Raw genomic sequence first — 17,644 nt, forward strand, 5'->3', positions numbered from 1 at the left:
TATATATATATATATATATATATATATAATATTTTTTTTAATGCTGCCCCCTGTGCCTATGAAAATGCCCACGCGTGCCTAGGGTTGCCTACCCCTGGTCTAGAAGCTGAATGCATTCCGTACCTCATATAACCTACTGTTGTTCTATAGTCTAGAAGCTGAATGCATTCCATACCTCATATAACCTGGTGTTGTTCTAGCCGCGCAGTGTTTCCCAACCGGTGGTACGCGTACCACTAGTGGTACGTGGGTGGTCCCCAGGTGGTACGTGAAAAGATTTTGAAAAGTAAAATAAAAAAAAAAGTTTTGGTTTTTTTATTTTTTTTTATTAGAAATTGTACAGGAAAACTGTACCCACATAATGAATAATGCATAATCTGTAATAATGTAACCAAAATTGGGGGCATTCAAATTAAGTAATCATTTGCTGGCTATAATTATATTATTATTGGCGCTGAGTTCAGCTTCCCGCCCGCCGGCGCCGGACTGTCTGTCAGCTGTCAGGTGTTCATTGAAGAAAAACAAAACTCTGAATTATCATCATTGTAGTGGCGCGCTGGCTAGCAAAACAACATCCTATCAAGTGAATGCGCTGGTGTTTATTGAGATAAAAATCATTATGGATCAATGGCTGAGTCGAGCTGGTTCATCCAGAAACAATGTAAAGCATATATGTTCGCTTTGCAGTTGGATGAATCGACGGATGTCAGTGGGGAAGCACAACTGATTGCGTTTGTGCGTTACAAAGACACTTTGGAGATGAACGAGCACATTCTGTTTTGCAAGAAACTCACGGGGAGAACTACTGTACTGGACGTTTTTAACGTTATTGACAATTTTTTCTCTCAACACAAGCTGGATTGGAAATACTGCTCTCATGTGTGCACAGACGGCGCCGCGGTGATGACCGGCAGAGTAAATGGATTAATGGCACACGTTAAAAAAGGTAAACCCTGACGTAGAATGAGTCCAGAGTTAAATGATGTTTTGAATGATGCCGTAAAAGTGATCAACTTCATACAGTCCAGGCCTTTGAATCATAGACTGTTTCAGTCACTTTGTGAAGACGGTAGGTCAGAACATAAACAGCTCCTGCTTCACACCGACGTCCGGTGGTTATCCCGAGGGAAGACGTTACAGCGGCTGTTTGAGCTGCGCAATGAAGTGAGGGCATTTCTGTCTGAGCACACACACCCCCTTGTGGCGATGTTCGACGACGCAGACTGGGTACTGGGCTGCGTGGGATACCTCTCTGATATTTTCAGCAAACTCAACCAGCTGAATCTCTCTCTTCAAGGTAAAGAGTCAGACACAACTGTTCTTAGCTTGTATGACAGGCTCAAGTGTCACATTAATTGGTAGGTTACTAACCTTTTTTTAGTCTTTAAACAATGGCTATTATAATTTATATGATTAGTTATGATTGAATATATGATTTAAGTGTCACATTAATTGTTGCATTGGGTCACACAGACAAAAATCTCCTCTTCTCTATCTCTCCTCATCACTTCTCTCCTTCTTCCACTCCCAGGTTTCACCTTAGCTACACACACACACACACACACACACACACACACAGGATGGGCCGCCATGTCAATTTTAATGTAGGGCCGCTGTGCCACGTATCGGCCGCCGTGCCGATTTGACTATACAAAGCGCTGTGCTATCATGGTGGCTGGTGGCTATCCATGGTGAATGGTGTCTCAGAACTAAAGCTTTACTTCAATAAACTGCCAACCTGTGTGACCATGTGACTTTATCCAGGTCTCACACACACACACACACACACACACACACACACACACACACACACACACACACACACACACACACACACACACACACAGCCCGTCTGCCACAATACATTTATTAATTATACATCCTGGGCATCACCACGATTGATCGCGTAGTAGGTGGTACTTTTGGTTGGCTTGAAATGCTTTGGTGGTACAGTACTCAAAAAAGGTTGGGAACCGAATCTAGAGGATGAATGCATTCCCTGCCTCCTATAAACGGTTGTTGTTCTATAGTCTAGACCAGGGGTAGGCAACCCTAGGCACGCGTGCCTGCATAGGCACGCGGGGGCATTTGCATAGGCACAGGGGGCAGCACCAAAAAAAAAAAAAAAAAATTATTTAATTTTTTTTTTTTTTTTTTTTGCTTTGAAATATTATAGTGAACTATTTTGTACTGTTGTCGCATTTATCTTGTTGAAATCCTCCCACAGGTTCTTTTTACTTCCACATATTTAATTGAGACCCTTTATTTGTTTATTATTTCAATTTAGCTGGAAATACATTGCTACATCATTCAGTAACATTTGCAGAGCCTTATAACAAAAACATTATTACGGTCACCATTGTGACCAGTGGGATTAATCAACAAATTGTATTATTTATTTTTCTATTTCATTGAACATTGCACATGTTATAAAAGCCATTTTTTTACTCAAAATGTGAGTATTACCAAGTCAACTTGTGTTCTTAAAACAATGACAATAAACATAGTTTTATTAGGTTGAAATAATGTGGTTGTGTACTTATTTTTCTGTTAACTTATTATGGATTGAAAACTGAAAACCTTAATGCACAGTAACTGAACTCAATATTTGTAAGTTCTGGTAACTAATAATTTTCTTTTTACAGTGTAGTATTGCGATCAATCAAAACTTATTTACACGATATACCTCACATTCACCCTCCATTCACATCCTGGTGTTCTCCTGGTGTTCTCCATTAGGCCTGTAGGTGGAGCTATGACAGCACACGTACAGTACACACACCGATGGTGTGTGATGTGTCCAAAAATGAATGGGCAAATGTGAGTGAAATGGTCGCACTGTATGCAGCTGTTTGTCTGCATTGCATTCCCCCCCCCCCCCAACTCAGATTTAGGGTTGATACAACCATCATAATAATATTGTTAATAATAACAATAACAATAATGATGTAATAATGTAAAAATTATCATTAAAAAGACCTGATTATGAGAGAAACAAAAATTACGATGCATGGAATATTGTTGAGGCACACTAGTTACAACTATATTTCAAACAGGCACTCCATGTCAAAAAGGTTGCTGACCCCTGGTCTAGACTCTAGAGAAGCTGAATGCATTCCCTACCTCATATAACCTGCAAAGTCCAGTGTCACTGTTTTCTTTGCTCTCACTAATGTTTCTATGCCGTCAGTGTTGAGGTTCACTTTCGCTTTTGGCGAAGTTATAATGAGTCTGACCTCCTTTGATTGACAAGGCAGTCAGCGTGTTAGATTTTTGGGGAAATCGTATTGGCCAATCTGTTTCTCTTGTGCGTCCTCGTGCTGGAAGGACACGTGATGCACAAATCTGTATGTGTGTTTTATTTTTATGCTGCTATTCTATGCTACTTATATTGCTTTATTTGATTCTATTGCCATTGCTGAATTTCACTCTCCTGTACTTGTGAAGATGTGATAATAAAGAATCTCTGTGTCTGTGTGTGTCCAGGTGTTGAACGAGGCGGTGGGGGCGTTGATGTACCACACCATAACGCTGATGAGAGAGGACCTGGAGAAGTTCAAAGCTCTGAGGATCATCGTGCTCATCGGCAGCGGATACGACAACATCGACATCACGTCTGCCGGGGAGCTGGGTGAGAAGAACACACTCATGCTGTTATTCTGATGAGGCACAAACAAGGAGAAATCCACCTGAACACATAATTCACACTTTGCTGTTTCAGAAATGGTAAATGGTGGATTTATATACCGTAAATCCTCAAATATAGGACGGGTCTTCTATTTACCTCAGCTGCAAAGAGCACCAGGCCTTTATTAGAGAGAGGCTTATATAAGAGGCAGGCCTTAATTTAAAAAAATGACACTCATGGACATAATCCCTTCATTTTCAGACTTTTATTGCATTATTATTATTATTATTATTATTATCATCATCATCATCATCATCATCATCATCATCATCATCATCATCATCATCATCATCATCATCATCATCATCATCATTATTATTATTATTATTATTATTATTATTATTATTATTATTATTATTATTATTATTATTATTTTTTTTTTTATTATTTTTTTAAATACGTACATTGTCTGTCTACATTTATTTAGACTAGCATTGGTATTTAAATATTGAGTGCAGTTGAGTAATTGTGGGATTAACGTAATTCACACACTGAAGTTGGAACTGTATACTAGGTTGTGGGGTCCGGGGACGGTTTAGCGTGTGGTACCTTCTCGACTTCCTCAATCGAATCGACTTGTTGACATGCAGTAGCTTTAGCTACTAACGTTATCATAGCTATCATGGTCTGTAATGTGTCAACTGGACAACGCCTCGCCAATGCCATATAGATAGCGAACGTTAACGTTTGCAAACGAAGTCAACGTCATCCAGCTGACATCACAGATCTAACGTTAGATATTATGACAACGTTAGCTAGCGCTGTAGTCAGTGTAGCGGGAGGCAGCACTTTCCATTGGCAAGAGTTTATCTCATTCTATATCACGGCACGAAAAAAAAAATCGCTTTACAATTTTGTTCCTCACATTCACCCATTCACTCACACATTCACAAACCCACGGTGGAGGCGACCATGCAAGATGCCGACCTGCACATCGGGAGCAGTTAGGGGTTAAGTGTCTTGCTCAAGGACGCTTTGACACGCTGCCCGGGATGAGCGGGAATCGAATCGGGAACCTTTCCGACTACCAGGCGACTGCTCTACCTCCTGAGCCACTGTCGCTATCTTGAATGGTTATCTCCAATCTGCCAAATCAGCCCACGTTACCCCACTTCTCAGAGAGCTGCACTGGCTTCCCATTGTCGCACGAATCCGCTTCAAGGACCTTGACCTGGCATAGCGTGCAGCGAGGGGAACAGCTCCCTCCTACCTACCGGTCAATGGTCTCTAAATACACCCCTACGCTCTGCATCTTTTGGCCGCCTCAGACTCACTCATATCCGAGCTCTTGGGGGGTTATCAAAGCGAAGTAGGCTATTCTTGGTCCTCGCTCCACAATGGTGGAACAAACTCCCCACCGCAGTCAGGAGGACAGCTGAAACCACCACAGTCAGGAGGACAGCTGAAACCACCACAGTCAGCAGGACAGCTGAAACCACCACAGTCAGGAGGACAGCTGAAACCACCACAGTCAGGAGGACAGCTGAAACCACCGCAGTCAGGAGGACAGCTGAAACCACCACAGTCAGGAGGACAGCTGAAACCACCACAGTCAGGAGGACAGCTGAAACCACCACAGTCAGGAGGACAGCTGAAACCACCACAGTCAGGAGGACAGCTGAAACCACCACAGTCAGGAGGACAGCTGAAACCACCACAGTCAGGAGGACAGCTGAAACCACTACAGTCAGGAGGTCAGCTGAAACCACTACAGTCAGGAGGACAGATGAAACCACCACAGTCAGGAGGACAGCTGAAACCACCACAGTCAGGAGGACAGCTGAAACCACCACAGTCAGGAGGACAGCTGAAACCACCACAGTCAGGAGGACAGATGAAACCTGCACAGTCAGGAGGACAGATGAAACCACCACAGTCAGGAGGACAGCTGAAACCCGGCCAATTTTCCACTGTCGTCTAAAAACCCACTTCTTCAAACAATATCTGAGAAGAAAAAAAGAAAACTAACCTTCTTACTGTCTTTTACTATTATGTACCTTACTACTATGCTACTATACTTATACTACTACCTATCATGCTAATATGTCTATACTACTATGCTACTATACTTATATACTACTACCTATCATGCTAATATGTCTATACTACTATGCTATTATACTTATACTACTACCTATCATGCTAATATGTCTATACTACTATGCTATTATACTTATACTACTACCTATCATGCTAATATGTCTATACTACTATGCTACTATACTTATATACTACTACCTATCATGCTAATTATGTCTATACTACTATGCTACTATACTTATATATTATAGACACACACATCTGTACATAACCTCACATACATATTACAGGATGAGAACCACACACACACACACATCTGTACATATATAACCCTCACATACATATTACAGGATGAGAACACACATCTGTACATATATAACCCTCACATGACGGGTCAGCGCTGCTCTTATTATTTGTCAGCAGAGGAAACCGCTGAGTCGACACTTTATTTTCACCACATCTCATATCTCCACCAACAGAGATGGCTCTCATCTCTCTCTCTCTCTCTCTCTCTCTCTCTCTCTCTCTCTCTCTCTCTCTCTCTCTCTCTCTCTCTCTCTCTCTCTCTCGCTCTCTCTCTCTCTCTCTTGCTCTCTCTCTCTCTCCCTCCTCCCCCCCCCCCCTCCCCCTCCACTTGACGGTTGAGGCACTTCCTAACCCCCATCTGCTCTGTGGTCTCGACAGGCATCGCTGTATGCAACATGCCCGCGGCCGCCGTGGAGGAAACGGCTGATTCTACTCTGTGCCACATCCTCACCCTCTACCGCCACACCACCTGGCTCCACCAGGTCAGTCACCGACTCACCGCAGGGTTAGAAACATGAAGGTGAGGGCGCTCCAGTAGCACACCACATAGCGTGCTGAGTCGCGAAGCGGTCGCCCCGGGTTCGATTCCCCGACCCGGTGGCCATGTGCCGCATGTCTTCCCCTCTTCTCCTCCCGTTTCACCCCCTCTCCTCTATCGGTCCTGCGTGACCAGAAAAATCAAATAAAGATAATAAAAAATAAAAAAATAAACATGAAGGTGTGTACCGTCATGCATATGCAGGCCATGCAGAGATACAGGTTTTCACTATAGCGTCATGGAAGATCATTTTATTGTCAGTGTACACGAGGCCATTTAAATTAGTCTTTTTGCATATCCCTCATAGTTACACCTACACACAGTCCTCATATCCCTCCTAGTTATTATACACACAGTCCTCATATCCCTCCTAGTATACACACAGTCCTCATATCCCTCCCAGTTATTATACACAGTCCTCATATCCCCCCTAGTTATTATACACACAGTCCTCATATCCCTCCTAGTTATTATACACACAGTCCTCATATCCCTCCCAGTTATTATACACAGTCCTCATATCCCCCCTAGTTATTATACACACAGTCCTCATATCCCTCCTAGTTATTATACACACAGTCCTCATATCCCTCCTAGTTATTATACACAGTCCTCATATCCCTCCCAGTTATTATACACAGTCCTCATATCCCCCCTAGTTATTATACACACAGTCCTCATATCCCTCCTAGTTATTATACACACAGTCCTCATATCCCTCCTAGTTATTATACACACAGTCCTCATATCCCTCCCAGTTATTATACACAGTCCTCAATATCCCCCCTAGTTATTATACACACAGTCCTCATATCCCCCCTAGTTATTATACACACAGTCCTCATATCCCTCCTAGTTATTATACACACAGTCCTCATATCCCTCCTAGTTATTATACACACAGTCCTCATATCCCCCCTAGTTATTATACACACAGTCCTCATATCCCCCCTAGTTATTATACACACTCCTCATATCCCTCCTAGTTACACATACACAGTCCTCATATCCCTCCTAGTTATTATACACACTCCTCATATCCCTCCTAGTTACAGATACACACAGTCCTCATATCCCTCCTAGTTTTACATACACACAGTCCTCATATCCCTCCTAGTTACACATACACACAGTCCTCATATCCCTCCTAGTTATTATACACACAGTCCTCATATCCCTCCTAGTTATTATACACACAGTCCTCATATCCCTCCCAGTTATTATACACAGTCCTCATATCCCCCCTAGTTATTATACACACAGTCCTCATATCCCTCCTAGTTATTATACACACAGTCCTCATATCCCTCCTAGTTATTATACACACAGTCCTCATATCCCTCCCAGTTATTATACACAGTCCTCAATATCCCCCCTAGTTATTATACACACAGTCCTCATATCCCCCCTAGTTATTATACACACAGTCCTCATATCCCTCCTAGTTATTATACACACAGTCCTCATATCCCTCCTAGTTATTATACACACAGTCCTCATATCCCCCCTAGTTATTATACACACAGTCCTCATATCCCCCCTAGTTATTATACACACTCCTCATATCCCTCCTAGTTACACATACACAGTCCTCATATCCCTCCTAGTTATTATACACACTCCTCATATCCCTCCTAGTTACAGATACACACAGTCCTCATATCCCTCCTAGTTTTACATACACACAGTCCTCATATCCCTCCTAGTTACACATACACACAGTCCTCATATCCCTCCTAGTTTTACATACACACAGTCCTCATATCCTTACACATACACACAGTCCTCATATCCCTCCCAGTTATTATACACACAGTCCTCATATCCCTCATTGTTACACATACACACAGTCCTCATATCCCTCCTATTTACACATACACACAGTCCTCATATCCCTCCTTGTTAAACATACACACAGTCCTCATATCCCTCCTAGTTACACATACACACAGTCCTCATATCCCTCCTAGTTACACATACACACAGTCCTCATATCCCTCCTAGTTACACATACACACAGTCCTCATATCCCTCCTAGTTACACATATACACAGTCCTCATATCCCTCCCAGTTATTATACACACAGTCCTCATATCCCCCCTAGTTACACATACACACAGTCCCCAAATCCCTCCTAGTCACACATACACACCTTGATTCCTTGCACCAGTATTAAAAAGTAAAATAAAATAGACAATTTTGAATGAAATAGGACCATGGCAATTGTATTACAAGTAGGGCTGTCAAAATGAATGCTTTAACTTTGGAGATTAATTTAAATGATTTAAAGCATTAAAATAAATGAATCTAGATTAATCTATGGAGTGAAAAATCTTCAATCTTAGCGCCGCGGATATAAGAAAGAGGTCTAGCTGAGTCAATGTTGATGGTTTTGTTGAACATTTGTATTTCACAGGAGAGAAACTGTATTCAAAGAAAGCTATTAAAATAGTCTTTGAATCTAAATACTTTCTTTGTGTTGATTTTACATTAATTCCATGATTTTACTCAAGTACATATCTGTTACAAGCTTCGGTCTTAAGTAGAAAAATGCTATTTTTAATCTCGATTAATTACAGAAAATTGTGAGATTAAGCGGCTGGGTGGCGCGGCGGACATTGCACTCGTCACCAACGCAAGAGACACCGGGTTCGACTCCGGCTGTTGGCGTTGCCTCCGGCTTGGGCGGCCGTCATACTAACTCATTGCCAGAGTTAGCGGGTGGAAGTCGATGGGTGGTAATCTGGACGTTGTGGACAGCGACTCCTACAGGTTCGTTGGGGGACGCCTGCACAGCAGAGACAGGAAATGGTGGGGGTAGTGTGAGCCTCCCACACGTTACACCTCGCCACTGAGAGTCCACGCTGGCAGGTGAAAAGATGTGACAGGCTGCGTCCTCGTATACCGGAGGGGACACGTGATGCAAGGCTTCTATCCTCCCTACAACCGACCAGTGGGGGGCATATGCGAGCAACGTTCAAGACAGGGGATGGAGAATTGGCACGAGAGGTAAATTGGGATGGGGAGAAAAATCTGAGAAAAAAGGAGGAGAAAAAGTAGATCAAAAAAGAAAATTGTGAGATTAATTAGTTAATTTTTTTTAATCTATTGACAGCACTAATTACAAGATAAAGACATGTCGAAGATGTCATATCACATTGTTATTTGTACTGGAAAACTATTATTGTAGCATACAGTTACGCCCTCCAGTAGAATGTTATCTATCTGCTAGCTAGCCTAGCTTAGCACAAATGAATGGAAGCGGATACGAGACCAGCTAGCCTAGCTGTTGGCCCAAAACACCTCTCCCAGATTTTTAAGCTAGGCTAGTGGTCCATATCCACTTCCATTCATTTTTGCTAAACTAGGTTAGCTTGCGGCCACACAGCTTTCTACTGAACGCACAGAGAGGAAATTGGCATCTATCTTCTTGTGTGACTCTGGAGAAGACGGTAAGCGTATTTCCCATTATGTTGGCGACGTGTTCCTTTTAAGTAAAGGGATGATCCAGTACAAATAATGCTTTCCTGACTAGGAACTCCAATGTGATAAATGTCCCATGGAAGTACTGTAGAGTCAGCAAAGAATGTGTAAGGAGTATTCAATACAAACCTGAAGAGATTCCAATAGGAGAAGCAGTGAGTGTATTATACTGAGGCCAGACACCAAGTAGAGGGAGAGATAATATATGCCACTTGGGGTATGTTATCCAAAGCCCTCTGCTCTCCTCCTCCACCCTCCTCCTCTCTGCCCTCCTCTCCTCTCCTCCACCCTCCTCTCTTCTGCCCTCCTATCGTCTCTCCCCTCCACCCTCCTCTCCTCTCCTCTGCCCTCCTCTACCCTCCTCTCCTCCACCCTCCTCTCCTCTCCTCTGCCCTCCTTTCCTCTCCCCTCCTCCACCCTCCTCTCCTCTACCCTCCTCTCCTCCACCCTCCTCTCCTCCACCCTCCTCTCCTCTACCCTCCTCTCCTCCACCCTCCTCTCCTCTCCTCCACCCTCCTCTCCTCTGCCCTCCTCTCCTCTGCCCTCCTCTCCTCTCTCCCCTCCACCCTCCTTTCCTCTCCTCTCCTCCACCCTCCTCTCCTCTGCCCTCCTCTCCTCTGCCCTCCTCTCGTCTCTCCCCTCCACCCTCCTCTCCTCTCCTCTGCCCTCATCTACCCTCCTCTACCCTACCCTCCTCTCCTCCACCCTCCTCTCCTCTCCTCTCCTCTACCCTCTCCTCTCCTCTGCCCTCCTCTCCTCCACCCTCCTCTCCTCTCCTCTGCCCTCCTCTACCCTCCTCTCCTCTGCCCTCCTCTACCCTCCTCTCCTCTGCCCTCCTCTACCCTCCTCTCCTCCCCTCCACCCTCCTCTCCTCCACCCTCCTCTCATCTGCCCTCCTCCACCCTCCTCACCTCTCCTCCACCCTCCTCTCCTCCACCCTCCTCTCCTCTCCTCCACCCTCCTCTCACTTGCCCTCCTCTCGTCTCTCCCCTCCACCCTCCTCTCCTCCACCCTCCTCACCTCTCCTCTCCTCTGCCCTCCTCCACCCTCCTCACCTCTCCTCTCCTCTGCCCTCCTCCACCCTCCTCTCCTTCACCCTCCTCTCCTCTCCTCTCCTCCACCCTCCTCTCCTCTCCTCTCCTCCACCCTCCTCTCCCCTCCTCTCCTCCACCCTCCTCTCCTCCACCCTTTTCACCTCTCCTCTCCTCCACCCTCCTCACCTCTCCTCTCCTCTGCCCTCCTCCACCCTCCTCTCCTTCACCCTCCTCTCCTCTCCTCTCCTCCACCCTCCTCTCCCCTCCTCTCCTCCACCCTCCTCTCCTCCACCCTCCTCTCCTCCACCCTTTTCACCTCTCCTCTCCTCCACCCTCCTCACCTCTCCTCTCCTCTGCCCTCCTTCACCCTCCCCTCCTCTCCCCTTCACCAGGCTCTCCGGGAGGGCATGCAGGTCCAGAGTGTGGAGAATATCCGGGAGGTGGCGTCAGGAGCGTGCAGGATCAGAGGAGAAACACTGGGACTCATAGGCCTGGGTGGGTACAGGACACACACACACACACACACACACACACACACACACACACACACACACACACACACACACACACACACACACACACACACACACACACACACACACACACACACACACACACACACACACACACACACACACACACACACACACACACACACACACACACACACACACACACACACACACACACACACACACACACATACTAGGGATGGGTGTGAGTAATGGATTACTCGAGTACTCTGCGTTTCAACTGAACTTGAGTGTTTTTTACGGGGTGCTCGATTATATATATTTTTTTATTTGGTTACCACCAAATCTTTTTGCCACTGAAACTGAAATCTCACTCTGAAATCCCACGAGGCGTGAGTTGTTGCAGGAAGACAACAACTGGAAGTATACTGTGGAGCGTGGAGAGCTAACGTCCTCCTATAGACCTGTTCGCTGTATACTGTGGAGCACGGAGAGCTAACGTCCTCCTATAGACCTGTTCGCTGTATACTGTGGAGCGTGGAGAGCTAACGTCCTCCTATAGACCTGTTCGCTGTATACTGTGGAGCGTGGAGAGCTAACGTCTTCCTATAGACCTGTTCACTGTATACTGTGGAGCACGGAGAGCTAACGTCCTCCTATAGACCTGTTCGCTGTATACTGTGGAGCGTGGAGAGCTAACGTCCTCCTATAGACCTGTTCGCTGTATACTGTGGAGCGTGGAGAGCTAACGTCCTCCTATAGACCTGTTCACTGTATACTGTGGAGCGTGGAGAGCTAACGTCCTCCTATAGACCTGTTCACTGTATACTGTGGAGCGTGGAGAGCTAACGTCCTCCTAGAGACCTGTTCACTGTATACTGTGGAGCGTGGAGAGCTAACGTCTTCCTATAGACCTGTTCACTGTATACTGTGGAGCGTGGAGAGCTAACGTCCTCCTATAGACCTGTTCACTGTATACTGTGGAGCGCGGAGAGCTAACGTCTTCCTATAGACCTGTTCACTGTATACTGTGGAGCGTGGAGAGCTAACGTCCTCCTATAGACCTGTTCACTGTATACTGTGGAGCGTGGAGAGCTAACGTCCTCCTATAGACCTGTTCACTGTATACTGTGGAGCACGGAGAGCTAACGTCCTCCTATAGACCTGTTCGCTGTATAATGTGGAGCGTGGAGAGCTAACGTCCTCCTATAGACCTGTTCACTGTATACTGTGGAGCACGGAGAGCTAACGTCCTCCTATAGACCTGTTCACTGTATACTGTGGAGCGTGGAGAGCTAACGTCCTCCTATAGACCTGTTCACTGTATACTGTGGAGCGTGGAGAGCTAACGTCCTCCTATAGACCTGTTCACTGTATACTGTGGAGCGTGGAGAGCTAACGTCTTCCTATAGACCTGTTCGCTGTATACTGTGGAGCACGGAGAGCTAACGTCCTCCTATAGACCTGTTCACTGTATACTGTGGAGCGTGGAGAGCTAACGTCCTCCTATAGACCTGTTCACTGTATACTGTGGAGCGTGGAGAGCTAACGTCCTCCTAGAGACCTGTTCACTGTATACTGTGGGGCGTGGAGAGCTAACGTCCTCCTATAGACCTGTTCACTGTATACTGTGGAGCGTGGAGAGCTAACGTCCTCCTATAGACCTGTTCACTGTATACTGTGGAGCGTGGAGAGCTAACGTCTTCCTATAGACCTGTTCGCTGTATACTGTGGAGCGTGGAGAGCTAACGTCCTCCTATAGACCTGTTCGCTGTATACTGTGGAGCGTGGAGACCTAACGTCTTCCTATAGACCTGTTCACTGTATACTGTGGAGCGTGGAGAGCTAACGTCCTCCTATAGACCTGTTCACTGTATACTGTGGAGCGCGGAGAGCTAACGTCTTCCTATAGACCTGTTCACTGTATACTGTGGAGCGTGGAGAGCTAACGTCCTCCTATAGACCTGTTCACTGTATACTGTGGAGCGTGGAGAGCTAACGTCCTCCTATAGACCTGTTCACTGTATACTGTGGAGCGTGGAGAGCTAACGTCCTCCTATAGACCTGTTCACTGTATACTGTGGAGCGTGGAGAGCTAACGTCCTCCTATAGACCTGTTCGCTGTATACTGTGGAGCGTGGAGAGCTAACGTCCTCCTATAGACCTGTTCGCTGTATACTGTGGAGCACAGAGAGCTAACGTCTTCCTATAGACCTGTTCACTGTATACTGTGGAGCACGGAGAGCTAACGTCCTCCTATAGACCTGTTCACTGTATACTGTGGAGCGTGGAGAGCTAACGTCCTCCTATAGACCTGTTCGCTGTATACTGTGGAGCGTGGAGAGCTAACGTCCTCCTATAGACCTGTTCACTGTATACTGTGGAGCACGGAGAGCTAACGTCTTCCTATAGACCTGTTCACTGTATACTGTGGAGCGTGGAGAGCTAACGTCCTCCTATAGACCTGTTCGCTGTATACTGTGGAGCACGGAGAGCTAACGTCTTCCTATAGACCTGTTCGCTGTATACTGTGGAGCGTGGAGAGCTAACGCCTGGATACAATCCTACCTTGAGGGGACAGAACAGATGGGGGAGGTAAACGGTACCCTATCCCCCCCCCCCCCCCCCCTCCCAGTGAGCTGTGGTGTTCCACAAGGAAGCATACTAGGACCGCTACTGTTCCTAATTTATGCAAATGACATGTCGTCAGCTTGTGACTGCAACTTGTTCCTGTTCGCGGACAACTCAGCCCTGCTGGTCTCTGACAAGAACAAGTTACAGGTTGAAAAAACCCTCAGCTCGGAACTAGGCAAAATCTGCATATGGCTCGCCGACAACAAACTATCATTACACATGGGCAAAACAGAGTCCATTCTCTTCGGTTCAAATAACAAACTCAGCAAGACCGACGGCTTCTCAGTTACAGTGGGTGACAATATTGTCACAAGGAAAGATGAAATTACCTACCTGGGTTCCATCCTAGAGGCAAATATTTCCTGTGACAACATGGCATCCAATGTAATAAAAAAAGTCAACCAACGAACTCGATTCTTGTACCGGATCTCCTCTCTGGTAAACAAGAATACCCTGAAGAGTCTGGCAGGAGCACTCATTCAAGGGTACTACGACTATGCTTGCACCTCATGGTACCAAAGCACCTCAAAGGCGCTAAAAACAAAATTACAAACATCACAAAACAAACTGGTCAGACTACTTGACCTGACTCCTAGAACCCACCTCACACCTGCCCACTTTGACAACCTAGGATGGCTTAGAGTAGACAACAGAGTACAGCAACTTGCAATGGGCCTGGTCTACAAGCAGGGGCGGACCTAGCACATTTGGCGCCCTAGGCGAGATTCACCACTTGCCTCTTCAGAGTTCTCTAACGTTAGTCTTTCTTTCCTCAACGCTCAATTCTATAAACACTTGACCGATACCCATCAATGCACAGCGCTCTAGCATGTTCTGACTGTGAACACCTAAAGCTGAGGCTCAGACCGACCGACCGTTTTAGATTTTTGGCAAATTTTCCCTTATGTTCGAATTTTTTTTATGTACAAATAATGGTTGCATATATAGAGGGCAACTCCTAACAACCCAAAACAGTGCATGACATCACACCAGGGAAGGGAAAGACAATGACAGCACACACCAGGACACCACATTGATTACACAATTAATTACTGTTAATACAGTGGTCAAGATACCTGTCATTGCAGCGTGCACCAATTGTTTGTGACCACTAGAGGGTGGTATGGCGCCAATGTCAGGCCGAGGGCCAATGTCAGATGGAGGGCATTGCCCAAAGTCAGGTGAAGAGCACTGCTCAAAGTTACCATCCTGACCCGTCCAACCATGACCGGGCCTAGGATCCTGACAGTACCTCCCCCTCAACGGGGGGCTTCCAGACCCCCGAAGACAACGTCCATAGCCAGGCGAGGGAGGAAGCTGGAACCCCGGAGAGGATCCAGGGAGGGGACCCGAAGACCAGGGGCCGGGAGGCCGAGCGAAAACCCCAGGAGGGGCATAGCAGCCAGGGAGGCTGAAAACGGGTGCAGATACCCGGAGAGGGGGGGTGAGGACGGGAACAGAGACCCGGCGAGGGGGAGTGGGGATGGGCGCCGAGACACGGGTAGGGGGGCAGAACCTGAGAACCGAGGCCCGATGAGGAGGGGTGGGGACGGGCACCGAGACCCGGGGAGGGGGGCAGAACCTGAGAACAGAGGTCCGACGAGGGGGGGTGGGGATGGACACCGAGACCCGGGGAGGAGGACTGGACCTGGGAACAGAGGCCCGATGAGGGGGGGTGGGTACAGGTGTAGAAGCCCGGGAAGGGGAGCTGGCCCCCGGAGTCGGATCCCGGACGAGAGGCCCTCCAGCCGCCGGACTAGGGACCGGTTCAGGAGAGCCGGAATGGAGGTGCGGCGGCGACGACCCCCGGAGCAGGATCCCACGCAGGCCCCGGCGAAGACCACGGCGAAGACCACGGCGGAGACCACGGCGAGGACCAGGATGCCGATCACGGCACAGAGCTGGACCAGACGGGGAGCCAGGATCCGTCGAAGAGCCGGGAGCCGGCACGGCAGCCGGACCAGGTGTAGAGGCCGGGCATGGCGTGGAGACCGGATCGGTCTCGGCGGCGAGGCGTGGTGTAGGATCCAGAGATGAGGAGCCAGGACCCAGAGCAGAGGCTGGACTGGGCGTGGAAGCTGGACCAGCTGTGGAGGCCTTACTAGCCATACTAGCCTCGGGGGCTAGGCTAACTGTGGGCCCTGGACTCACTGTGGGAACTGTGCTAGCTGAGAATGCCTGGCTAGCTGCCAAGGCTAAGCTAACAGTCGGGGAGAGCCTAGCAGCTCCTGTCCTAATAGCCCTCCTAGGCCTGCTAGCTGCAGAGACCTGACTAGCTTGGGACATCTGGTCCGTCTCAGCTACTAGGCTCACCCTGAACCTGGAGCCTAGGTTGGCAGTGGGCGTCTGGTTAGCTACTGTAGCGGGGCTAACAGGCGGAGCTGTGCTAACTGGGGACGGCCGGTTAGCTATTGGGGCGGAGCTAACGGGCGGAGCTATGTTAGCTGGGGACGGCCGGTTAGCTATTGGCACGAAGCTAACGGGCGGAGCTATGTTAGCTGTGGACGTCTGGTTAGCTGTATGAGCGGAGCTAACGGGTGGAGCTGTACCAACTGGAGACGTCTGGCCATCTATGGTGGCGGAGCTAACAGGAGGAGCTGTGCTAACTGGGGACGGCCGGTCAGCTATTGGCACGAAGCTAACGGGCGGTTCTGTGTTAGCTGGGGACGGCTGATTAGCTATTGGCACGAAGCTAACGGGCGGAGCTAGGTTAGCTGGGAGTGGCTGGTTAGCTATTGACACAAAGCTAACCGGCGGAGCTATGTTAGCTGTGGACGTCTGGTTAGCTGTCTGAGCAAAGCTAACGGGTGGAGCTGTACCCACTGGAGACGTCTGGCCATTGATAGTGGCGGGACTAACAGGTGGAGCTGTGCTAACTGGGGACGACCGGTTAGCTATTGGCACGAAGCTAACGGGTGGAGCTATGTTAGCTGTGGACGTCTGGTTAGCTGTCTGAGCAAAGCTAACGGGTGGAGCTGTACCCACTGGAGACGTCTGGCCATCGATAGTGGCGGGACTAACAGGTGGAGCTGTGCTAACTGGGGACGACCGGTTAGCTATTGGCACGAAGCTAACGGTCGGAGCTATGTTGGCTGTAGACGTCAGATCGGCGATGGACATCCGAGCAGCCTCAGCGGCTGTGGGAGGATCTAGGCTGACCGTAAGCCTGAGAACAGTCGGCAGGCTAGCTACCCTAGCCTTCGGCTTATGCTTCTCTATGAGGACAGCAACATGTTCAGCCATCTCCCACATCGCCGTCTGCAGTGTCGGATTCTCAGTGGCGACCTGGTCGATCTTCCGGAGTAGGAACCCCCATTTGGCCAGTGAGTAACTCTTCATGTCACCGGCCATCAGGGTCAGGACGACGGTGATGGTATCACTTGCCCTTCCTGCTGCATTCGTTACTGTTGGTGGCGACATTCTGTCACGGTGGGGTAGGTAGAATGC

At 47.8% G+C, this 17,644-nt stretch overlaps 1 protein-coding gene across 1 annotated transcript in view; it reads left to right on the forward strand.

The window, feature by feature from the left end:
* LOC311224633 (C-terminal-binding protein 1-like) overlaps nt 1-17,644 on the forward strand; it is a gene marked incomplete at both ends in the record, with an annotated part of 59,693 nt that overhangs the window by 16,470 nt on the left and 25,579 nt on the right. The window contains 3 exons of the mRNA XM_084309699.1: nt 3,487-3,631; nt 6,413-6,516; nt 11,483-11,585. Coding sequence (XP_084165825.1) covers nt 3,487-3,631; nt 6,413-6,516; nt 11,483-11,585 — 352 coding nt within the window. The remainder of the gene's footprint in view (nt 1-3,486; nt 3,632-6,412; nt 6,517-11,482; nt 11,586-17,644) is intronic.

This window comes from Notolepis coatsorum, assembly GCF_963971535.1.
Source record: "Notolepis coatsorum genome assembly, chromosome: 1".
Classification (NCBI taxonomy): domain Eukaryota; kingdom Metazoa; phylum Chordata; class Actinopteri; order Aulopiformes; family Paralepididae; genus Notolepis; species Notolepis coatsorum.